Raw genomic sequence first — 26,929 nt, forward strand, 5'->3', positions numbered from 1 at the left:
GTGCTCCCGTTCCACAGTGCAGTTCACAGGAATATCAGTTGCTGTGAAATACGGTAGTAATCCGTGTGCGGATGGAGAGATTGCGTCTTTTTATGATCCGGATCCTTGTCGCGTAGTAGGAGCCATTTTGTGGTCTTTACAGATGTAAACAGGAAATGAAACGTACGGTGATATCCGCGCGTTTTTTCTTCTTCTTCCGGGGGCGGGTGAAGCGCTTCCTGTTCTATGGGGGCGGGTGCTTTCCTTGGCGGTTGCTTGCGTAGAAGAAGAAGCGCTTCCTGTTCTACCGGGAAAAAAGATGGCGGCTGTTTACCGAAGTTGCGAGACCGAAACTTTATGAAAATGAATCGTAATAAAGCGCACCGGGTTATTAGGCGCACTGTCAGCTTTTGAGAAAAATTGTGGTTTTTAGGTGCGCCTTATAGTGCGGAAAATACGGTATAAGTCGCAGTTTTTTTCATAGTTTGGCCGGGCTCCAGTGCGACTTAAATGTTGTTTTCCTTCTTTATTATGCATTTTCGGCAGGTGCGACTTATACTCCGAAAAATACGGTAATCGAGTAACTGGATAAAACATAATGTTGCTTAGTTAAAGACAAATTTAAGCGACTATAAGACATTTCACTTAATAATGAGCGGCCAATTGGTTTGAGATGGTATGAGATCAAGATGTCATCTTTAGATCAGGCTTTGTTTTTTCGACAATCACTGCCACATTAAAAAGTTACAAGTACCAATGATTGTCACACACACACTAGGTGTGGCGAGATTATTCTCTGCATTTGACCCATCACCCTTGATCACCCCCACCTGGGAGATGAGGCGAGCAGTGAGCAGCAGCGGTTGGTGGCCGCGCCCGGGAGTAATTTTTATGGTGACTTAACCTCCAATTCCAACCCTTGATGCTGAGTGCCAAGCAGGGAAGTAATGGGTCCCATTTTTATAGTCTTTGGTATGACTGGGTCGGGGTTTGAACTCACAACCTACCGATCTCAGGGCGAACACTCTAACCACTAGGCCACTGAGTAGGTGGATGTAGTAGGTGTTGTAGTAGGTTAATGGCTGCACCAATATGAAGGAAATAACAGGTCAGTATAGCTTTTACACACATAAATAACTTGTCAAACCTGCCAGCTAGCAGGCTAGGTTTACAGTGTCAGTTACCATGGTAAAACTGTCAAACTGTCTCGTTTTTATGAACAACATAAAACAATCAGTGCATCATCCTCACATGACAATTCATCTTCCTATAGACAATCTATTCAAGAATAGTGTTAATAATAAATATAAAGTTAGTAAAGATGTGAGAGTAAGAAGTAAACAAACCTGTTCTGTGTAACACAACTTGATGTTTTTCATGTTGTCGCTCCTTCTCCTCTTTTGTTGGACAAAGTTCCTCCTCGTACTCTGCTATCGTTCTTTCGCACATTTTCACACAATCACAACACTTTACACTCACACTTGATCTCTGCTTAGCGATGTGTTTTCATCACTTCCGCCTCTCTTTGTTAGCAGCTAACACGCTAAGCTAATTAGCAAGCTAAGCTAGCTCGAGAAGCGTCAAAGTGCGCTCAGACTAATATAACCGGATGCAAACAGTTATTAACGATGTTTACTCTATTTAATAGAGTGTAATAAAGGACATATATGTGTACATGGACGCACAGATTAAGAACACTGAACTGTGACGACTGCAATAACGTCTTCACCGTCAGACGCCATCTTGCTTTAACCTCGCCGTGTTTGGTTCGCGCGCAGTGTTGCCAGATCTCGCGAGACAAACAAGTAAGCAGCGCTCTATTCCAGATCTCGCGAGAGAAACAAGTACACGTCCCACCCCCGGTACAACTATTTCAACATTCTGAAAATAAAAGTAAACTTGTCCATTTTACATTTTCAAAACAAAGACATACAACTTATTTTCGTAAAAATATTGAAATATTTAACAATGTATTGAAACAACAGTAGCATAAGAATAGAGAATAGAATAGAATGGACTTTATTGTCATCATATTTGCATATAACGAGATTAAGCACTCCAATTTAAGGTGCGGTAGTGGAAACAAATATGGATTAAAAATGAATCACATAAGAAGTAATAAAGATAAAATATTAGAATTGAAATAAACAGACTACTATCCAATAAAAACAATAAGCAAACCTGTACAATATACAAAACAATATACAAAATACTGTACAATATACAGAGCAAAACAAGGGTACCGGAGTAATAAAATAATGACAATCAGTGTCGGACGTATTGCACTCGAAGGGTAATATTGCACTGTAGGGTATTAGGGTAGGATATTGTATAGGGGTTAGAGATGCGCGGATAGACAATTATTTAATCCGCAACCCCATCAGAAAGTCGTCAACCATCCGCCATCCACCCGATCTAACATTTAATCAAAACCGCACCCGCCCGCCATCCGCCACCCGTCCGTTGTTATATATCTAATATAGACGATGCAAGGCATTAGTGAGGTTATAAAGCTTTTGCCTGTTAAAGAAAGGAGACTGATCCAATGCAGCACAGACATTCAATGCGTGCCACGCTGTCACGGCCCAGACGCACACCAGTGCGCAATCATATGGGAGCCGCGCTGAGCGCACCTCCAAGCGCGTGGAGGTGCGATGTGCCTCACACCCGCGGCGGCTCCACCCGGGCTCGCGCCCGAGGCTTCAGCGCGCACCGCGGCGGCCATCCTACTCGTCGCGGCCTAGCCCTCGCGGCTCTCGCTGCCGGCGACGGCCGGGTATGGGCCCGACGCTCCAGCGCCATCCATTTTCAGGGCTAGTTGATTCGGCAGGTCAATCAATCAATCAATCAATGTTTATTTATATAGCCCTAAATCACAAGCCACAACGACATCCTCGGTACAAAGCCCACATAAGGGCAAGGAAAAACTCACCCCAGTGGGACGTCGATGTGAATGACTATGAGAAACCTTGGAGAGGACCGCATATGTGGGTAACCCCCCCCCCCCTCTAGGGGAGACCGAAAGCAATGGATGTCGAGTGGGTCTGACATAATATTGTGAGAGTCCAGTCCATAGTGGATCCAACATAATAGTAAGAGTCCAGTCCATAGTGGATCCAACATAATAGTAAGAGTCCAGTCCATAGTGGGGCCAGCAGGACACCATCCCGAGCGGAGACGGGTCAGCAGCGCAGAGATGTTCCCAGCCGATGCACAGGCGAGCGGTCCACCCCGGGTCCCGACTCTGGACAGCCAGCACTTCATCCATGGCCACCGGACCTGTGCCCCCCCTTCACAAGGAAAAGGGGAGCAGAGGAGAAAAGAAAAGAAACGGCAGATCAACTGGTCTAACAGGGGGGTTATTTAAAGGCTATACAAATTAGTTTTAAGATGGGACTTAAATGCTTCTACCGTACTGAGGTAGCATCTCTTATTGTTACCGGGAGGGCATTCCATAGTACTGGAGCCCCAATAGAAAACGCTCTATAGCCCGCAGACTTTTTTTGGGGCTCAGGGAATCACTAATAAGCCGGAGTTCTTTGAACGCAGATTTCTTGCCGGGACATATGGTACAATGCAATCGACAAGATAGGACGGAGCTAGACCGTGTAGTATTTTATACGTAAGTAGTAAAACCTTAAAGTCACATCTTAAGTGCACAGGAAGCCAGTGCAGGTGAGCCAGTATAGGCGTAATATGATCAAACTTTCTTGTTCTTGTCAAAAGTCTAGCAGCCGCATTTTGTACCAATTGTAGTCTTTTAATGCTAGACATAGGGAGACCCGAAAATAATACGTTACAGTAGTCGAGACGAGACGTAATGAACGCATGAATAATGATCTCAGCGTCGCTAGTGGATAAAATCGAACTATTTTTAGCGATATTACGGAGATGAAAGGTGGGTTATTACACACTCCTTAGCGGGTTCCGACTTCCATGGCCACCGTCCTGCTGTCTATATCAACCAGGGTGAAGTGAAGTGAAATGAATTATATTTATATAGCGCTTTTCTCAAGTGACTCAAAGCGCTTTCCATTGTGAAACCCAATATCTAAGTTACATTTTTTTTTAAACCAGTGTGGGTGGCACTGGGAGCAGGTGGGTAAAGTGTCTTGCCCAAAGACACAACGGCAGTGACTAGGATGGCGGAAGCGGGGATTGAACCTGCAACCCTCAAGTTGCTGGCACGGCCGCTCAACCAACCGAGCTATACCGCCCCGGGTTTTTTATACCGGGTGAGCCCCACCCCTTTCGTGAGCGCACTGTGCGCGGAGTGACCCCTGTTACGTGCCCCCGGCAACAGGGGTGGCGGGCAGGTAAGCTGCGCGGGCGGAGCGCGCAGAGTGACCCCTGTTACGAGCCCCCGGCCACTGGGGTGGCGGGCAGGTAAGCTGCTTACCTGCTGCGCGTGACACCGGCCGCGGCGAAGGCGGACGAGGCGGAGTGTCGGTGCGCTGGGCGCGGTGGTGACCCTGGGCGCGGTGGTGACCCTGGACGTGCGTCGGGCCCTTCTCGCGGATCGCCTCAGCTACGGCTCCCGGTGGGGCCCTCTCGGGGGAAGGGGCCTCGGTCCCGGACCCCGGCGAGGCGTCCCTTCTCCGCTCCGTAAAAGTGTCCATCTCTTTTTTTTTTCTTCTTCTGTTGTGGCATATGCTGCAGGTGCCTGCTCGTTTTTCGTATGTGGGTAACAACATTTAACTATGTATATATATTTCCGAATTGGTTTAACTGCCACCCGCCTGAATCTATTTAAAATCTAATTTTTTTTAATTTCAACCGCCCGACCCGACCCGCGGATAAAATCTTTTTTTTTTTTTATTTCAACCGCGCGATCCGCGGATAATCCGCGTACTCCGCGGTTGTGTCCGCAAACCGCGCATCTCTAATAGGGGTGAATAATCTATTATAAGTTTGAGTTCAAGATGGTGACAGCTCTGGGAAAGAAGCTGTCTCTGAGACTGTTTGTTCTGGCTCTGATGCACTTGTAGCGCCTGCCCGGTGGTAGCAGGTCGAACAGGTGAAAGCCAAGGTGTGTGCTGTCCTAGGTAATGTTTTTTGCTCTGTTGAGGCAACGGGAGTTGTGTAAATCCTTCAGGGAGTGGAGGGGGCAGCCGATGATTTTTTGTGCAGAGTTTATGACCCTCTGAATCGCCTTTTTGTCTGCTTCAGCCGAGACAGCCGAGCGATAGAAGGTCACCATCAGCTGCTTCTCCAGTCTGTTCTTCCTCAGCACCCTCAAGAAGTGCAGTCTACGCTGGGCCTTCTGGATGACCGCAGTTGTATTTGGGGTCCAGGAGAGGTCAGCAGATATGAGGGTGCCGAGGAACTTGAAAGAGCTGACTCTCTCCACCTCCTCGCCGTTGATGTAGAGGGCGGCGGGGTTTGTTTTTTTTTTTTTGATTGATTGAAACTTTTATTAGTAGTAGAGATGCGCAGTTTGCAGACACAACCGCGGAGTCCGCGGATAATCCGCGGGTCGGGCGGGTGACATGACGAAAAAAATAGATTGTAAATAGATTCGGGCGGTTGGCGGTTGAACCAATTCGGAAATACATATATATAGTAGAGATGCGCGGTTTGCGGACACAACCGCGGATTCCGCGGATTATTCGCGGGTCGGGCGGTTGAAATAAAAAAAAAAATTAGATTTTATCCGCGGGTCGGGCGGTTGAAATGAAAAAAAATTAGATTTTAAATAGATTCAGGCGGGTGGCAGTTAAACCAATTCGGAAATATATATACATAGATAAATGTTGTTACCCACATACGAAAAACGAGCAGCACTCTTTGAAACAGGCAATTATTTATCATCAGGCACCTGCAGCACGCCACAACAGAAGAAGAAGAAAAAAAAAGATGGCAACGCCGGCAGCAAACGTGGTACGCGACAAACTAAAAAAGGGAATACTAAAGACCAGGGGGAAAAAGGCCAGAAAAGTTCAGCGTGGACTCGTTTTTATGAGGTTGTAAATCAGGATGATAGTAATGCTGGCTACGTGATTTGCAAGAGCTGCGACGCTGTTTATGTCTATGACATTCACAAAACCGGGACATCTAACATGGTGCATCACATTTGTGCAAAACCCCGAACCTCCACAAACACCCTGAGCATGAGCAGTTTCGTCCGCCGTGATCCCAGAAGAGTGCCACAGGATGTTAAAACAAGGCTTACAGATGCATGTGTGAACGCAGCTGCCTGCAGCAGTTTGAGTGGCGCGAGCGCGCTTGGAGGTGCGCTCAGCGCGGCTCCCAGATGATTGCGCACTGGTGTGCGTCTGGGCCGTGACAGCGTGGTACGCATTGAATGTCTCTGCTACATTGGATCAGTCTCCTTTCTTTAACAAGCAAAAGCTTTATAACCTCACTAATGCCTTGCATCGTCTATAATAGATATATAACAACGGGTGGGTGCGGGCGGGTGTGGTTTTGATAAAATGTTAGTTCGGGTGGATGGCGGATGGGTGACGATTTTTGTGATGCGGTTGCGGATGAAATAATTGCCTATCCGCGCATCTCTAATATATAGTTAAATGTTGTTACCCACATACGAAAAACGTATAGATTTTATCGGTCCTTTAGGTGGAGCTGATGGTGCATCACCGAAAAAGAAAAGGATTGACTTCACAGAATGAGAGGAGGATGCACCTGTGCTTGTTGATGAAGTAGAGGATTATTCCTCTACAAACTTCCATCTCGACGGATCAGCAGAGGAAAATCTACTTTCCTTTTGGGGGAAACAAGGACAATCATTCCCACGACTACAACACCTTGCCAAGAGAATCCTATGCGTCCCAGCAACAAGTGGCGCAAGTGAGCGCTCCTTCAGCGCAGCAGGGCGCATTTTAGAGGCCAGGCGCTCTCGCCTGAATCCTGGCACTGTAGATGCCATTTTATTCCTACATAGTGCTAACAAAAAAAAAAGTAAGTAGACATACGGTTGGATATGTTAAACGAATTAGTCTACGTTACCTATAGGCTATACCAAATAAGCCCATGTCTAACCTATATTGAGTTCGGTCAGCTGAATAATTTTGATGGTTACGTGTTGTTTGGGCGCACTACAATGCAAAGGAATTAAGGCAATTGCGTTGTTTATTGTGTTTTTTTTCTATTCGAGATATACTACTAGGTGTTAATTATTTGGCCTCGCTTTCAAGTGAAGCGCATCTCCGATTGGCGACAATGTAAGGATATTTAGCCTGCTTTGTTTGTCGCGACCGTCTATTTTCATTATAATTCAAGTTTGATGATAAAGTGCAGTCTGATGGGTTTGATTTCCCCCCTTCAGCTATTTGCCTTGGCCAATAAGTTGCAGGTAATTTATTATTATTATTTATTTAATTTATTTTTGTTTAAATAGAGATGACATACATATGCTATTGTATAATTTAAGTTTGTGCGTGTGATTGACAGCCTAAGGCTTATGAGGCACATTTTTTATTTATTTTTCTATTTCAACTTAAAAACGTATGAGCTTATGCCTATGCCTACAACATAGGCTATGTGCTTATCTTTATTTTCCTGCCTGTCGTTGACAATGGAGATTGTCTGATATTTTGTCATGGCTGCAGATCAATCAATAAAGGTTCATCTTTGTCGCGAAATTGTTCACTGTTTCACTGTGCACCCCGCCCTCGTCCCTATTTGAGCATTATAACGTTAACAAGTTAATATTCATTGAAATAAATTCAGAAATTTTTTTTTACCTAACGAAAATATAGGCCTAATCTTTCTAAAACATTTTTTTATCTTCTTAAAAGCATCGTTCTGCTTTCTGCAACTGCGCACACAAAGTGTGAGGATTGAACGCACTCCTGATCTGAGGGCATTGGCAACAATAGTCAACGCTTTCTTAATGGAAATTACAATAATATTATAATAATGATAATTAATATTATCACGCATTAATATCTCTTAGCCACTAATGGGTGGCCAAGAGACATTAATGCGTGGCACGCATTGAATGTCTCTGCTGCATTTGATCAGTCTCCTTTCTTTAACCTCACTAATGCCTTGCATCGTTTATATTAGATATATAACAACGGGCGGGTGTGGTTTTGATAAAATGTTGGTTCGGGTGTATGGCGGGTGGATGACGACTTTTGTGATGCGGTTGCGGATTAAATAATTGCCTATCCGCGCATCTCTTATATATATATATGTATATATATATATATGTATATCTACATCCTGAAAATATGCAAACAAAACTGTGTTTAGATAATTGATACTTCAAACTTGCATAAATAAATCTTAAGGAATATAACATAACTTGGCTTCTGAGAGCTTCAAAATGTAATGAATAAAATGCTAAAGTTGTTGATAAACAAGCAATTATTTTAAAAATTAAATTTTAATAATTAAATATGGTCATTTTAAATGAATTATTATGATCATTTAAAATTAATTATTTCAAATATGTTTATTTTAATGTATAATTCTATGGCTGGATATAATAAGAAGTCAGAAAAAATACAAATAAAATACAATTAATTTTGATATTTTTAGCAAAATATAGTAAAAATGTATTTAGTTTCTTCTTTTTTTTAAATTAATAAATGTATTTATTTTTAGGTAAGATAAACATAATAATACAATTTATCTCTCGTCTGGATGATTTAGTTCTTGTCACCCTGTTGTCCTCACGTCTCTTCTCCAAGGATGGCTCCATGAGCTGGGCAAACGCCTGGAGATGCCCTACGTCAACAACACGGTCGGCGGTCCGTCGGTGTGCAGCTCGTACATCGCCGCCCTCTACTTCACCCTCAGCAGCAACGTGTGCGCCAACACGGACGCCGAGTAGATCTTCTCCATCTGCACCATGCTCATCGGCGGTATGGAATAACGTGATTGGGCAGGCACGCTGTTTATATCGTGGGAAAGCGGACGTGAAAAAAGGCTGTCCTCACTCAGGTCCGCATGGAGCTGGAGGGGGCGTGGCCTCCAGCTCCGGCTGAAAATCGGGAGATTTTCAGGAGAATATTTGTCCCGGGAGGTTTTCGGGAGAGGCGCTGAATTTCGGTAGTCCCCCGGAAAATTCGGGAGGGTTGGCAAGTATGTGCAACGGCTGTGATCTCTCGGATGCAGAATTTTACACCAGTAAAACCAGCAAACCAGCAAAACAGTAATTATAGTCTGTAAATTGTGTTGTTGTTGAATGATATTTATCTGATTTAAAGTCAAATACAGTTTATATACTTGTCTGTCTTTCTGTGTTGGCCCTGCGATAAGGTGGCGACTTGTCCAGGGTGTACACCGCCTTCCGCCCGAATGCAGCTGAAATAGGCTCCAGCACCCCCCGGGACCCTGAAAGGAACACGCAGGAGATAAATGGATGGATGGATCATTCGTTGCCGTGCTTTTTTGTGTAGACACCATGAAAACATACATTTAGAATGAATCGTTCATGACTTGCCCATCACTATGACTCATTGGCCCCGCCCCTAAGTGACGCATGCGTGGAGGATATGCGCATTGATAGCGATGGGATCGGCAGTTCTTTTGACTGTACTGAATCACTAGAATCAGTTCCTTAAATTGATTCGTCCAAAAGATTCGTTCACCCCAAAAAAAAAGGAGGGGGGGGGACGTGCGTAGTACAGTACAGCAGAGCCGGCCCAAGGCATAAGCGTACTAAGCGCTTGCTTAGGGCCCCGCGGCCACCAGGGGGCCCCCAAAAGCAATTAACAAAAAATTCTTATTTTTTATTTTTTGCATGTAGGAGTCTGACTGATGATTTCTAAATGATCAAAGATATATTATTGTACAAAAACACAATTTTAGATCAACATTTTTGCACATTGCTGTTTCAGGTTTTTGTTACCAAAAATAATAAAGTGAATCAGAATCAGCTTTATTGTCCAGTTATGTTTAACACACATGGAATTTAACTTCAGTAGACTGCGCTCTCTTTGTACAAAGTAAACATTAAATATGAACAATTAACTAAAAATATAAACTAGTAATTAAAGACTAATATGTACAAGACTGATGAGACAAGATGACACTTTTACTGTAAATACAAAGCTTTATCACTTGGACTGTTCAACCCCAGGCCACTCTTGTAGCTGAATGTTTTCTACATTTTAAGATTGGGAACCATATGTGGTACCAGGCCCGGCCCTAACCAATCTGGCGCCCTAGGCAAGATTTTAGGTGGCGCCCCCCCACATCGGCAGTGAAGTGTATACACTCACAAGAAACCGAATAGCTTTGTCTTTGACCTTTTTTTTTTTTACTTACAACTATACCTAATATATAAAGGGGTGGAAAAGTGACTATTACCTGCAGGGCAAACATAGCTAACCAGAAAGCAATAACAATGTAAACAAAAAACAGCTGCTTAAAAGATCTAATACAAATGTCCCTGAAAAATGTAAGGTGGGAGTACTGTAATTACCTAACGTTACATTATTATTTTCCATAACAATTTAGCCCCCTCCACAATATTAACCCGACGTTAAAACAGAACTAGCTATTTATTGATTAGCAATTGCCGAATCATGTGACATTAGCTTAATGCTAAAAAGCCGGGTTACTACTATCACATTCTGTAACAGACAAATAATTTCATGTTCGGCTCACCTACCTGTCTTTTCTCGTTTCTCCTCCTCTTCTTTTCTCTTTTTTCTTCCCTGGGCACCTGACAGTTTTGGCCGTTTTGACATCTTGTGTTGATTTTTTGATGTGGTGACGTCCAAAAAGAGTCATGATACGGGAAGGGAGGGGGCGCACCGTGAGGGGGGAGAGGGAGGGGGTGAGGGGGCGTAATGTTGTAACAAATAATATTTCTATTAAATAGGCTTTACTTTGCATTTTAATTAACGTGGGATTATTTTTTGTATTTAGAAATAATAGTACCAACTTTTTTTTCTTTTCTTTTTTTCTCTCCAACATTTGTGGCACTGGCGTGGCGCCCCCTGATGGACGGCGCCCTTAGCATTTGCCTATACGGCCTATGCCACGGGCCGGCCCTGTGTGGTACTCTGGACATCATTCGTCCATTCATTGGTATTATTTATGTTCTTAACTGGGCCACCCCCATATCTTTATAAATGACATGTCATTTGTAAAGACATGCCAGGCTGACAATAGGATAATGTAAACAACACTGCCAGAGCCGCAATGAGTTTATAGTAGGTGTGTGAATGATCAATCAATATTATTGGCAGAAATAGAGGGCCCCAAAATCAAATTTTGCTTAGGGCCCCATGGAGGCTTGGGCCGGCACTGCAGTACAGTGTGCGCAGGTCGGCGAATCACCGAATCACTTCTGCAGCAGCAGTTCTGTAAATAATAAATATGCAAACAAAAAGAAAATAAATACCTTCAAAATAAAACAAATAAATTAAGAGCCAGAAATGCCAACATAAAAACTAAATGTTCTGTAGCCTACGTTTAAAAATATAACAAAGAAAATATTAACTTAAATGTGCAAACAAAAAGAAAAATAAATAGGCTACCTTAAATAAAACTAAACAAATATTAAACCAAGTGCCAGAAAAGCCAACATTAAAACTAAAATTTCTGTAGCTTACATTTAAAAATATAAAAATGGAAATATCAACTTAAATATGCAATAAAAAAGAAAATAAATAGCTTAAATAATATAAAAATCAAGATAAATAATAGCCTATGTATATGTACATACATTAGTTATTATTTTTTTATTTTAAATCTTCTCAAACATCCTGCTCTACACTTTACCCCCCGCCCCTCCCCCTCGCGTCGCTGCTGCTCAGCCTTGCCCTGCACTGACTTTCTTTCTGTCTCCTCTACTCTCATAACTTGATGTGTTGAGATAATGTGTGTGTTTGTTTTCATGTCAACATTAGCCGTTAGCTTGGAGAATGAATGGAGAACGGATGCCAATGGCATGAAACATATCCCCGCGACCAGGCCCGGCCCTAACCAATCTGGCGCCCTAGGCAAGATTTTAGGTGGCGCCCCCCCACATCGGCAGTGAAGTGTATATATTCACAAGAAACCGAATAGCTTTGTCTTTGACCTTTTTTTTTTTACTTACAACTATACCTAATATATAAAGGGGTGGACAAGTGACTATTACCTGCAGGGCAAACATTAGCTAAACAGAAGGCAATAACAATGTAAACAAAAAACACCTGCTTAAAAGATCTAATACAAATGTCCCTGAGGAATGTAAGGTGGGAGTACTGTAATTACCTAACGTTACATTATTATTTTCCATAACAATTTAGCCCCCTCCACAATATTAACCCGACGATAAAACAGAACTAGCTATTTATTGATTAGCAATTGCCGAATCATGTAACATTAGCTTAATGCTAAAAAGCAAGGTTACTATCACATTCTGTAACAGACAAATAATTTCATGTAGGCTAACGTTACCTACCTGCTACCTCTGTCTTTTCTCGTTTCTACTCCTCTTCTTTTCTCTTTTTTCTTCCTTGGGCACCTGACAGTTTTGGCCGTTTTGACATCTTGTGTTGATTTTTTGATGTGGTGACGTCCAAAAAGAGTCATACGGGAAGGGAGGGGGCGCACCGTGCGCGGGAGGGGAGGGGGGGGGCGTAATGTTGTAACAAATAATATTTCTATTAAATAGGCTTTACTTTGCATTTTAATTAACGTGGGATTATTTTTTGTATTTAGAAATAATAGTAACAACTTTTTTTTTTTTTTTTTTTTCTCCAACATTTGTGGCGCCCCCTGATGGACGGCGCCCTTAGCATTTGCCTATACGGCCTATGTCACGGGCCGGCCCTGCCCGCGACGGGAGGAGAATCACCCGCGGCATTGGGGCAAGCAGAGCAGAGAGCGAGAGCGTTGTCGTTCACTGAGTGATTCATGTCGTTAATCCGCGGTGAAAGAATCGTTCGCTCAGTCCCTCCCCCCGCCCCCATGATGAGTAGCTGGCTGCGTCGTTCGCCGACGTCACAGAATGCGCCAGTTCCACTCATACCGGCATGGTCGCGGCGGAGCTCAACTGAACTGAGAAAGGAACGAATCAGTTCATGAAGTGATTCGGTTCAGTACGTTCACTCAAAAGATTCGTTCGTTCGAACGAATCGTTCGCGAACGACACAACATTAATGCGCATTGCAGCAAAGTCTTCCTTTGCTCCACACACGCTTCTAAGCCTCGGCACATCTCCTCACATCGCTACTAACTACACTTTATTCATCCTCCGTGTCAGGATAAACTCCACTCGTCTCAGTCAACTTTGGACATTATTAGGCCCGCTTAGCTTGCTACTTGTTTTAGCGCGCTAGTTAGCTTAGCATGCTAGTTAGCTTAGCGTGCTGGTTAGCTTAGCTTGTTAGCTGCTAACAAAGAGACGCGGATTTGATCAACACATCGCTTAGTTAAGATCAAGTGTGAGTGTAAAGTGTTGTGATTGTGTGAAAATGTGCGAAAGAACGATGGCAGAGTACAAAGAGGAACTACTGGACGCTGTTTTCAAGAAACATCAAGTTTTGCTACACGGAACAGGTTTGTTTACTTCTTACTCTCACATGTTTACTAACTTTATATTTCATCATTAACATGAACATGACGTGTTAGACTAATTTTGATTAATAGGTGTACTCAGACACATGATTGTTATTGTGTTATTAATGTGGTTATCAGACAGCAGTCATTTCCATTCGATAATGTTCAAATATAGGTGAATTGGCTCACTTATAATTAAAATAACAAAAATAATGTTGTTTTTCATCAGATATGTACTAGTATTGTATATGTGGATGGGGGCCCTGCTTTGGAAATAATGTGTACCCCTTTCAGAGATCACATTTAGTTCCACTTCAAACATTCACATGATCCACAATGAGATGAGATGGCATAACGGAGGGGTGCTCACACTTTTTCTGCAGGTGAGCTACTTTTCAATTGATCAAGTTGTGGGGATCTACCTCATTCATATATATAATTTATATTTACTTATTTATGAAATATATGTTTTTGTTAATAAGTTAATGTTGTTTAATGATAATGCAAGCATGTTTAACACATAGTTAATATTGTTAATAAGTTAAAGGTGTTTAAAGATAATGCAAGTATGTTTAACACATATAGTTAATATTGTTAACAAGTTAAAGGTGTTTAAAGATAATGCAAGCATGTTTAATACATATAGTTAATATTGTTAATAAATTAAAGGTGTTTAAAGATAATGCAAGTATGTTTAACACATATAGTTAATATTGTTAACAAGTTAAAGGTGTTTAAAGATAATGCAAGCATGTTTAATACATATAGTTAATATTGTTAATAAGTTAAAGGTGTTTAAAGATAATACAAGCATGTTTAACACATATAGATTCCTTTCTTTCATGAAGACAAGAATATAAGTTGGTGTATTACCTGATTCTGATGACTTGCATTGATTGGAATCAGACAGTGGTGCTAAAAACGTCCGCATTTTCGAATGGAGGAGAAAAAAGTCCTCCTTTCTGTCCAATACCACATGAAAGTGGTTGGTTTTTGGCATCTTATTTGTCCAGCTTCCGTACTCCTTTGTATACACTTTACAAGAAATACATTGTCGACTAACTCCGTAGCTTGCTAGCTTGTGCACGCCAGCTTTCTGAGACTCTTGTTTTGTTAGCGCAACTGTGCAGTCGGTCTTTGGAGTTTTGACGACAGGTACGGCGCCAGAGTCTGTTGAAATAAAGTGTTTCTCGCCTTCCAGTCGGTAATTTTAATGAGCTGGCAGCAGCCAGCGTCATCTCAGAAGACCCTCGGGTGCCGTGAATGTCAATCAAGTGACGAAAGTGACGTCATAGTGAAGATTTATGATCGCTCATTTTTAGGACTATTTTTTTAATGCCTGGCTGGTGATCGACTGACACACCCTCCGAGATCAACCGGTAGCTCACGATCGACGTAATGAGCACCCCCGGTATAACGTGAACGGTTCTGGAACGTTCTAACTCAGGGGTGGGGGAGGACCTCGTTCGAAGCGCGTCTTATTGGGTATAACAAAATGGTAGTTTACAATGTCACTACGTCAGTAGTTGTCAAACTTTTTTCACCAAGTACCACCTCAGAAAATACTTGGATTTCCAAGTCATCATCATCATCATTGGCGATCACTCGAAGCGAGTATGATAGTCCTCCTGTTGGTGAGTCTGGTCATATGTGGGTCCTCAGGTGGCTGTGGAGACCAATCCGTGATCCACAGACTCTATTGCAGTGGGGGCATATGTGCGTGATTGTCGTGGTTGTTGTGGTGGTGGTCTGAGGAGCTGTTTTGGTAGTGGATCTCTCCTTTCTTTGTTGCCTCTTGGTTTCCGCGGCACAGTGGAGGTCCTTTTCTAATTGTGCTGTGCCTTCATGGACCATGCTGCTCCATAAAACCCTCTGGTGGGCAGCCTCCTCCCAGGTGTTGAGTTTGAAGCAGCATTTCCTCAGGTGGATTTTGAGGTTATCTTTAAACCGCTTCTTCTGCCCCTCTTGGGTGCGTTGTCCTTCCGTCAGTTGTCCGTATAACATCTGTTTTGGAAGGCGACTGTCTGGCATGCGAATTACATGGCCTGTCCATCGCAGCTGGTGCCGAATGACAGTTGTAGTGATACTGGGCATGTTAGCTTCCTTCAGAACTAGGGATGTCCCGATCCGATATGTGGATCGGATCGGCCGCCGATATTTGCCAAAAAATGCGTATCGGCAAGGCATGGGAAAATGCCGATCCAGATCCAGTTTAAAAAAAAAACTCCGGTCCGTGTGTTCCAATGCACCGATTTAAATAATACATTCCACTTTTCTGCTGCTCCGTAATTTCCGTTCCGCATTTTCCAGCACACCTTCAACACATCCACAGGTCTGTGGATTCTCACGCAGTTGCTTTTAGCTGCTGGCATTACACGACAGGCTCTTCTCACTCTTTCCTGTGTCTCCCTCTCACAGACAGCGAGCGCACCTTCTTACACACGTCACATACTGTCACGTCATACGTCACATACTGTCACGTCATACGTCACATACGTATACGTCGTCCCCGAGCAGAGAGGTAGCAGCATGGCTAACGTTAGCTTTGATGCTAGCGCAGCCGCTAAGGCGCGCGCCTGCTCAAACGTCCTCTGCGCACGGCAAATCTATGCCACGCACAAAATCAAATAAAAAAATAAGTGCATAACAATTTTCGACACACGGACACGACAGAGAAAACCGTTTTCGTCATCATTGTTCAAATATTGTAACGTCTGTCGAGACGCTTATCTCCGTTCGGTGCCACACGTCCACACCATCAAAATGCTGAGGCAAAAATTTCCAGATCAACACCGTATGAAAAAATTAGTGATCTATTTAGTTGTGATTTCCTTCTCTGCATGAAAGTTCAAAAGTAGCATATATTAATGCAGTATGAAGAAGAATGTTTTAATGTAGACATGCAAGCCTTGAAAGAACATTTTGAAAATCAAGACTACATTTCCTGCAAATGGGTGCATTTCTACCCTATATTTTAACTTTAGATTTATTCTCATATCAAACTCTTTTGGCTGTCTTTTTGACACTTACCTTCCACACCCTGGATTATAAATAATGTAAACAATTCAATGTGATTATCTTGTGTGATGACTGTATTATGATGATAGTATATATCTGATAGTATATATCTGTATCATGAATCAATTTAAGTGGACCCCGAACACCCGAATAAGTTGAAAAACTTATTCGGGAGTTACCATTTAGTGGTCAATTGTACGGAATATGTACTTCACTGTGCAACCTACTAATAAAAGTCTCAATCAATCAATCAAAACACATCGAATCATCATACTGCTGTGATTATATGCATCAAGTGTTCATTCAAGGCTAAGGCAAAATATCAAGATATATATCGTGTATCGCAATATGGCCTTAAAATATCGCAATATTAAAAAAAGGCCATTTCGCCCAGCCCTAGTTCAATGATGCCATTTCTGTTTGTCATGTATAATTTTGTCTATTTTGTGTTTATCCTTGAATAAACAGGTCAGTTTCTTGTTACCAACCATTGTGTATTATTCAAACTCCCCTAATTCAGCTGGCTAGTTGTTATCAAGAGTACTGAAACCCTTTTCAACATGATTCTGACAACTATGTAGGCTAAATAACTTTAAACTTTAATACATGCTCGGATAGGCCAGTATCGGTCAGTATCGGTATCGGTCAGTATCGGTATCGGATCGGAAGTGCAAAAACAATATCGGTATCGGATCGGAAGTGCAAAAACCTGGATCGGGACATCCCTATTCAGAACACTCACGTTGGGACGCCTATCTTCCCAGCTGATCCTGAGGATCTTGCGGAGACATCGCTGGTGGTACTGCTCCAGAGCCTTCAGGTGTCTGCTGTAGGTGGTCCAACTATCAGCCCCGTAGAGCAGAGTGGGCAGAACTACAGCTTGATATACAAGAAGCTTGATGTTGGTCTGGATGACCCGATTCTCAAAAACTATTTTCTTGAGCTTAGCAAAAGCTTCGCTGGCACAACCTATGCGGTGGTGGATCTCGGCATCGATGACAGCTCTCGTTGAAAGAAGACTGCCAAGATAAGCGAAATGCTCCACGTTTTCCAAGATGTTGTTCTCCACATACATTGTGGGGGGTTGGGAGGGTGTGTCAGGGGCTGGTTGGTACAGGATCTGAGTCTTCTTTATGTTGATGTCAAGTCCCAGGAGTCGGTACGCTCTGGCAAAAGCATCCATGATGTTCTGGAGGTCCAACTCAGAATGAGCAACTAGAGCATTGTCATCTGTGTACTGAAGCTCTGTAATGGAGGATATAAGCACCTTGCTTTTTGCCCTGAACCTACTCAGGTTGAAGAGCCCACCGTCTGTCCTGTATATGAACTGGACTCCCTCAGGCAGGTTTTGACTAGTGAGGTGAAGTATGTCTGAGATGAATATAGCAAACAGGGTTGGAGCGATGATGCAGCCCTGCTTGACACCAGTGTCAACTTTGAAGGGAGCCGTTTCAGAGCCGCCATTTCCAACTACCACTGCGGTCATGTCGTCGTGCAACAGACGCAAGATCTTCAAATACTTGTCTGGGCATCTGATCTTGGAGAGGTCACCCCAGAGGGCAGTTCTGTTCACAGAATCAAAGGCCTTTGTAAGGTCAATGAATGCTATGTATAGTGGCAGGTGTTGTTCCCGACATTTCTCTTGCAGTTGACGAACTGCAAAAATCATGTCCGATGTTCCCCTAGCTGGACGAAAGACACACTGGGACTCTATTAGACAAGACAAGAAGCAAAGCAATCAAACAGAGACAGGATTCAATTCAGCTCATGAGGAGAAACGTCTGGGCTGCATCATCGTACAGTTTCCCACCACGCTCTGACGAGGGAGTTCCTTGCGTCCTCTTTTATTTGGGCCTTTTCTGATTACATAGCTGCCGCTGTTTCTAAAGGGAGGGGGGGTTGTAAACAGCTGTTGCACTCGGTCATAAACAGTTCAAAGAAAAGGTGTGTCAGGCTTGGTAAAAAGATAGGACTCAGATGCAGAGTAGGGAACTTAGACAGGCTTTTATTTTGACAGCTTCCTTTTCACCTCCAAAGTCAAGGATTACAATATCTATTTTAACCAAAAACTAATCGGCAAAAAAGGTTTAAAAAAAAAATAGGAACAACCAAAAATCACTCCGAACGGAGGAAAACACAAAAGCAAAGACGAACTATAATTAATATATGCTGTAAAATGTATAAACAAAAAACGCTCCAACAGGAGGAAGAAACAACAGCTATGAAAAATTCTACACTATCTAATCTAATAAAGTTTTAACAAAAATTGTCACTCAAAAATGTGAGGAAAGAATGAAAAATAACTGAAACTTACCACTTCGGCTGAATAAACTAAATAACAAAAAATCACTCTGCTGAGGAGGAAGAAAGGAAAACTCAAAATAGCAACGAAGGGATTCAGGATCAAAGAACATAAGCACAAGACGAGGCAAGGCAAGACAAGGCATGGACATGGACATGGGCATGGATGCTAGAGAGCACGAATAAACGAAACAATCTGGCACAGAACAAAGGGAGGAGTGGGCTTATAAGACACATGAGGGTAATAGGTGGAAACAATTAGGGAATCGGGATGACGTCAGACTGGTGACACAAAAGGAAGGGCAAATGACCTGAAACAAGAGGAGAGTTACTTTTCAAACTAAAACATGCAAATCACAAGACAGAAAAACCCAAGACAAGACTTCCCTCACCACGGTGTGACAAGGTGCCTGGAGCTGCGTCAGGTCTGCTCCCTCTCCGCTTTGTAGATCTCGGGTCAGGACAAGGTCTTCCTGTGGCTGTCAATAGATCAAAGAAACCGACACCTCCATGTCGCATCCCATCGCACATAGTGGAGTTTTACAAGCCTTTTGCTTGATAAGATGAAATACAGCTTTTGTCTTCTCGCAGGGGACCTGAACTCAATGGAACACAATATTGTGTGATAACTTATATGCAATTATTCTAACAATTTTGTTATTATTGTTAATATTATCTGGAATACATTTTTGTCAGCAGCAAAGTGGCAATTTGGGTAGTTTTTAGCTCTAAAAAGGGTATTTCAACAAGTAAACAGTACAGTAGGTACTTGATTTATATAAAAGTAATGTCCATAAGGGTATTCTAGTAGAATATGCAGAGATAAGATGTGTCAATATCAAAATATTACTTAAAATAAATTTTTGGCAGCAACAAAGTGGCCATTTGGGTAGATATTTGCTCTAAAAAGGGTACTTCAACAAGTAAACAGTACAGTAGGTACTTGATTTTGATATATGTAATGCTCATAAGGGTATTCTAGTAAAATACGCGTGTGTAAATATGCGATGTGTAAATATCAAAATATTACGTCAAATCACTTTTTGTCAGGCAATATTACATTTAATGACAATTTTCCATAAATGCGGTAGAAAATGGATGGATGGATGGATGAATACATCCAAACACGTTGTACATATTTATTAGGGATGTCCCGATCCGATATTGATATCGGAAATCAGTCCGATATTAGCCAAAAAAGTGAATATCGGATTTTATCGGACTGAATCTAAAAACTCCGATATAAGCGCTCCGATATAAGCTGTCCATTTACCGCTGCAGCACGTCTATAATAGGTGACTCTGGTTTGATCACACTCCAACACAGGAGGTGGCGGCAATGCCCCTTAATTAACGTTGGTGCCAGCCGCGGAAGAAGAGCGTCTCTGATCCAGCATGCACAGCCCACGTGATCACAACAACGACAGTGTTTCCCACAGGACAGGCATCTATTTGTGGTGGTGGGGGTGGGGGTGACGGCGGCAGCGGCGATGACCAAGAAGAACGCAGAGTTGGAATATAAGTACAACACTTTATGTACATATTTAGCTCATTAAAATTACCGACAGGAAGGCGAGAAACAATTTATTTCAACAGACTCTGGCGCCGTACCTGTCGTCAAAACTCCAAAGACCGACTGCACAGTTGCGCTAACAAAATAAGAGTCTCAGAAAGCTGGCGTGCACAAGCTAGCAAGCTATGGAGTTTGCCGCCAATGTATTTCTTGTAAAGTGTATACAAAGGAGTACAGAAGCTGGACAAATCAGATGCCAAAAACCAACCACTTTCATGTGGTATTGGACAGAAAGGAGGACTTTTTTTCTCCTCCATTCGAAAATGCGGACGTTATCAGCACCACTGTCTGATTGCTATCAATGCAAGTCATCACAATCAGGTAATACACCAACTTATATTCTTGTCTTCATGAAAGAAAGGAATCTATATGTGTTAAACATGCTTGTATTATCTTTAAACACCTTTAACTTGTTAACAATATTAACTATATGTGTTAAACATGCTTGTATTATCTTTAAACACCTTTAACTTGTTAACAATATTAACTATATGTATTAAACATACTTGTATTATCATTAAACACCTTTAATTTATTAACAATATGTGTTAAACATGCTTGTATTATCTTTAAACACCTTTAACTTGTTAACAATATTAACTATATGTATTAAACATACTTGTATTATCATTAAACACCTTTAATTTATTAACAATATTAACTATATGTGTTAAACATGCTTGCATTATCATTAAACACCTTTAACTTGTTAACAAAAACATATATTTCATAAATAAGTAAATATAAATTATATATATGAATGAGGTAGATCCCCACGACTTGGTCAATTGAAAAGTAGCTCGCCTGCAGAAAACGTGAGTTACACCCATCTGAACAGGTCAGCCACCTGTTTAAAGCCCGATCACAGTTGAAATCTTGAAATGAAGGGCCTTTAATGGCCAAAACATTAACCTGGACAACATTTTAACAGCTGGTTGGCTCAGATTCTATTCTTTTCATTGCATTCACATGCTGCAGTGGACAATTTAGCTTCATTATTAATGCAGTATCTGAAGCACCGTCTCCACGTGTGTTTATTGACAACAGAGTTATAACCTGGACACGTTAGCTCGTCGGTATTGTAACACGTGACATGACAACAGCGGCGGTGTTAATGAAGCAGCGTCAGGCTGCTCACCGTCAGTGAAACGCTCTGTGAAATCGCGGATTAACGTTAAATATATGACGAGCCGCGAGCGATGCAGCTATAACTTATCTACCTACAACCTATTTTACCCTCCTATTTTGATCCGGTCGGTCCGTTCTTTTGCTCCGCCGTCTTCTTCTTCTTCTTCTGGCCCACCAGGTGAATTAAGTGCTATTGGCGGAGTTACAATGCATAGTAGGCTACCGCCACCTACTGCACCGGAGTTGTAACTACAAGGTACATTCACAGACAGAGTCCCATTGCTTTTATGAGCGGTCGAGCGAGTCAAAAGCCGAAAAATCCACTTGTGGCGGACGTAATTCTTTCGTGGCGGGCCGCCACAAATAAATGAATGTGTGGGAAACACTGAATGACAACGCGTGTGCTTGCAGCAAAGTGTAGTGATGTCAGCTGTATGGAAGTGTTTTAACCTAAACTCGGACAAAGACGTTGCCGCTAAATGCAACATTTGTCAGGCGCAAGTGTCCCGTGGAGGGACAGAACCGGGAAGGTTCAATACAAGCAACCTCATCGCACATTTGAAAAAACACCACACCAAAAAAAGAACATGAGGATTTTCGCGAGAGCAGCAAGGCGAAGCAACAAACCTCTGGCTCGCTTCAGCAACCCACGCTGGCCGAAAGCTTTGCAAGACGTGACAAACTACCAGGGGACAGCAAAAAGGCAATGGCCATAACAGAAAAGATAGCCCAGTTTATTGTGCTTGATGACCAGCCCCTGTCGGTGGTGAGTAATGTCGGGTTTAAACGCTTAATGGAGCACCTCGAACCATCCATCCATCCATCCATCTTCTTCCGCTTATCCGAGGTCGGGTCGCGGGGGCAGCAGCCTAAGCAGGGATGCCCAGACTTCCCTCTCCCCAGCCACTTCGTCCAGCTCCTCCCGGGGGATCCCGAGGCGTTCCCAGGCCAGCCGGGAGACATAGTCTTCCCAACGTGTCCTGGGTCTTCCTCGTGGCTTCCTACCGGTCGGACATGCCCTAAACACCTCCTTAGGGAAGCGCTCGGGTGGCATCCTGACCAGATGCCCGAACCACCTCATCTGGCTCCTCTCGATGTGGAGGAGCATCGGCTTTACTTTGAGCTCCCCCCGGATGACTGAGCTTCTCACCCTATCTCTAAGGGAGAGACCCGCCACCCGGCGGAGGAAACTCATTTCGGCCGCTTGTACCCGTGATCTTGTCCTTTCGGTCATAACCCAAAGCTCATGACCATAGGTGAGGATGGGAACGTAGATCGACCGGTAAATTGAGAGCTTTGCCTTCCGGCTCAGCTCCTTCTTCACCACAACGGATCGATACAGCGTCCGCATTACTGAAGACGCCGCACCGATCCGCCTGTCGATCTCACGATCCACTCTTCCCTCACTCGTGAACAAGACTCCGAGGTACTTGAACTCCTCCACTTGGGGCAAGATCTCCTCCCCAACCCGGATTTGGCACTCCACCCTTTTCCAGGCGAGAACCATGGACTCGGACTTGGAACCTCTCTACATTATTCCTAGCCGCCACTACATTGTAGACAAAACTATACTATCCCATACCTGCCAACTACTCCGGTTTTCCCGTAATTAGTACGGTTTTCATCAACCTATTCCGGGTTACGGTTGCAGTGATAAAAAAATACGGTTTTTCATTAATTAAAAAAAAAATTTAAAAAAAAGTTTTATTCACGAAATCGCGTAACAACAATGACAATCGACACTGCTTCCCGTAACTTCCTATCGAGCCATTCCGAATGCCATGCGCGAGGCTATTTATAGCATCGCTGCCAAGCACGAGGCCATTGTTTCCAAACGAGCGAACGATCATGGAATCAGCCGAAAAAAACCGCAAACGAGTTTTAAACCGAAAAGAAACCTGCAGTCATTCCGTGAAGAATATTCAAAAGCCTATCCGGGAATAATTATCCGTTCCAAAAAGGGTGAAAACTACGCGAATTGCACCTTCTCAGGAAACAGAGTGGCACCAGCAGATGACATGGCACCCCAAACCATCACTGATGGTGGAAACTTTACACTAGACTTCAGGCAACGTGGATCCTGTGCCTCTCCTGTCTTCCTCCAGACTCTGGGACCTCGATTTCTAAAGGAAATGCAAAATTTGCTTTCGTCAGAAAACATGACTTTGGACCACTCATCAGCAGTCCAGCTGGTGTCGGTCCACTCTGTTTCCTGAGATCCAGGGTCAACGCAGCCGTCTACCAGCAAGTTTTAGAGCACTTCATGCTTCCTGCTGCTGACCTGCTCTATGGAGATGGAGATTTCAAGTTCCAACAGGACTTGGCGCCTGCACACAGCGCAAAATCTACCCGTGCCTGGTTTACAGACCATGGTATTTCTGTTCTAAATTGGCCCGCCAACTCCCCTGACCTTAGCCCCATAGAAAATCTGTGGGGTATTGTGAAAAGGAAGATGCAGAATGCCAGACCCAAAAACGCAGAAGAGTTGAAGGCCACTATCAGAGCAACCTGGGCTCTCATAACCCCTGAGCAGTGCCAGAAACTCATCGACTCCATGCCACGCCGCATTAACGCAGTAATTGAGGCAAAAGGAGCTCCAACCAAGTATTGAGTATTGTACATGCTCATATTTTTCATTTTCATACTTTTCAGTTGGCCAACATTTCTAAAAATCCCCTTTTTGTATTAGCCTTAAGTAATATTCTAATTTTGTGACACACGGAATTTTGGATTTTCATTTGTTGCCACTTCAAATCATCAAAATTAAATGAAATAAACATTTGAATGCATCAGTCTGTGTGCAATGAATAAATATAATGTACAAGTTACACCTTTTGAATGCAATTACTGAAATAAATCAAGTTTTTCAAAATATTCTAATTTACTGGCTTTTACCTGTATATGTATGAATATATATATATATATATATATATATATATATATATATATATATATATATATATATATATATATATATATATATATATATACAGTATATATATATATATTTATATATATACATACATATATATATACAGTATATACAGATATACAGTATATATGTGTATATATATATATATATATATTAGGGATGTCCCGATCCAGGTTTTTGCACTTCCGGTCCGATACCGATATTGTTTTTGCACTTCCGATCCGATACCGATACTGGCCTATCCGAGCATGTATTAAAGTTTAAAGTTATTTAGCCTACTTAGTTGTCAGAATCATGTTGAAAAGGGTTTTAGTACTCTTGATAACAACTAGCTAGTTTGAATAATACACAATGGTTGGTAACAAGAAACTGACCTGTTTATTCAAGGATAAACACAAAATAGACAAAATTATACATGACAAACAGAAATGGCATCATTGAACTAGGGCTGGGCGATATGGCCTTTTTTTAATATTGCGATATTTTAAGGCCATATTGCGATACACGATATATATCTCGATATTTTGCCTTAGCCTTGAATGAACACTTGATGCATATAATCACAGCAGTATGATGATTCTATGTGTTTTGATTGATTGATTGAGACTTTTATTAGTAGGTTGCACAGTGAAGTACATATTCCGTACAATTGACCACTAAATGGTAACACCCCAATAAGTTTTTCAACTTGTTTAAGTCGGGGTCCTCTTAAATTGATTCATGATACAGATATATACTATCAGATATATACTATCATCATAATACAGTCATCACACAAGATAATCACATTGAATTATTTACATTATTTATAATCCAGGGTGTGGAGGGGGGCGCCGGATGTAAGTGTCAAAAAGACAGCCAAAAGAGTTTGATATGAGAATAAATCTAAAGTTAAAATATAGGGTAGAAATGCACCCATTTGCAGGAAATGTAGTCTTGATTTTCAAAATGTTCTTTCAAGGCTTGCGTGTCTACATTAAAGCATTCTTCTTCATACTGCATTAATATATGCTACTTTTAAACTTTCATGCAGAGAAGGAAATCACAACTAAAAAAATCACAAATTTTTTCATACGGTGTTGATGTGGAAATTTTTGCCTCTGCATTTTGATGGTGTGGACGTGTGGCACCGAATGGAGATAAGCGTCTCGACAGACGTCACAATATTTGAACAATGATGACGAAAACCGTTTTCTCTGTCGTGTCCGTGTGTCGAAAATTGTTATGCGCTTATTTTTTTATTTGATTTTGTGCGTGGCATAGATTTGCCGTGCGCAGAGGACGCTTGAGCAGGCGCGCACCTTAGCGGCTGCGCTAGCATCACAGCTAACGTTAGCCATGCCGCTACCTCGCTCTCTGCTGGGAGAGGACGTATGCGTATGTGACGTATGACGTGACAGTATGTGACGTATGTCGTGACAGTATGTGACGTGTGTAAGAAGGTGCGCTCGCTGTCTGTGAGAGGGAGACACAGGAAAGAGTGAGAAGAGCCTGTCGTGTAATGCCAGCAGCTAAAAGCAACTGCGTGAGAATTGTGGATGTGTTGAAGGTGTGCTGGAAAATGCGGAACGGAAATTACGGAGCAGCAGAAAAGTGGAATGTATTATTTAAATAGGTACGTTGGAAAACACGTGGGAACAAGTGTCTCCAATATTGTCCACACCTGTCTCCATCTAAACACAGCAGTGCGCTCTTAAACGTACGGCGGGAAGTGAGGAAAAATTATGTTAACCCAAGCGCTTGGCTCCGTTTACTCCGAGGGCAAATCTCCGTAGCAAAGTCCGTGTAGCTTGTCCGCCATGATTATCAAGCCAACCAACGCTAGTGCACATGCGCCTGACTTTGTGTTACCTAAAATGCATTAATAAATGACGATTTTGCTGTAATTAAAAAAATTGACGTACTACTAACCGTCGAGAAATTTATCGCAAATGATCATTATACCGTTTATCGTTACATCCCTCGTCCATTAACAAGTAAAAAGTCAAGGACGGTCACGGCATGTTCTTGTCGTCGATGTTGGTACATTTTTTAGGGCATTACGGCAAGTCACAAGGGCAGTAGCGTTTTTTGCCACGGTTGCTATGGTTAAATTCGAGCCCTGCTAATGGAATTGCTTTTTAATAAATAGTATTAATTAGTGTGTTATTTCAAATATCTGGCATAATACAGTTGAGATAAGTTTCATATGAGAGTAGTCTGCACTGGACCGAACAGCAGGACAGGTGTAACAATGACATTATTACCTATCACTCTTTATAACTCCTTGTGCAGATCTGAATGTTGTAACTAATCGATGGCCTCGTCATTCCGACCAAAGTGAAAGGTCTCCCCTGCTCTCCTCGACCACGGTCTGGGAGCCGACAAGCAGGAAAGGTGTAAAACAGTACTTGCAACGCCCAAATACCTCCATATTGTACTTCACACCCTCATTATTAACCAGAAGAATTTTAGTTTTTTGTCTTTCTTCGTCTTCAAGATGTTATTGCTTGTATGCACTTTGTGTGTGTGCCTCGACCCTGTAGT

At 42.4% G+C, this 26,929-nt stretch overlaps 2 protein-coding genes across 6 annotated transcripts in view; one reads left to right on the forward strand and one right to left on the reverse strand.

Annotated features, from left to right (window-relative positions):
- LOC140676656 (uncharacterized) overlaps nt 1-1,721 on the reverse strand; it is a 310,270-nt gene extending 308,549 nt beyond the window's left edge. For both annotated transcript variants that reach the window (XM_072916164.1, XM_072916162.1), the window contains exon 1: nt 1,326-1,721. In XM_072916164.1, the coding sequence (XP_072772265.1) occupies nt 1,326-1,428 (103 nt within the window). In that variant the 5' untranslated portion in view covers nt 1,429-1,721. The remainder of the gene's footprint in view (nt 1-1,325) is intronic.
- The window catches only part of LOC133623968 (uncharacterized), a 289,936-nt gene that overhangs the window by 35,349 nt on the left and 227,658 nt on the right, over nt 1-26,929 (forward strand). Inside the window, exon 1 of one of the 4 annotated variants that reach the window (XM_061987519.2) lies at nt 12,748-13,452. The exons of the other annotated variants lie outside the window; for them this stretch is intronic. Coding sequence (XP_061843503.2) covers nt 13,368-13,452 — 85 coding nt within the window. The 5' untranslated portion in view covers nt 12,748-13,367. Of the gene's footprint in view, nt 1-12,747; nt 13,453-26,929 lie in introns of those variants that run through there. 4 annotated transcript variants of the gene reach the window in all.

This window comes from Nerophis lumbriciformis, linkage group LG26 (assembly GCF_033978685.3).
Source record: "Nerophis lumbriciformis linkage group LG26, RoL_Nlum_v2.1, whole genome shotgun sequence".
NCBI classification, from domain to species: Eukaryota; Metazoa; Chordata; class Actinopteri; order Syngnathiformes; family Syngnathidae; genus Nerophis; species Nerophis lumbriciformis.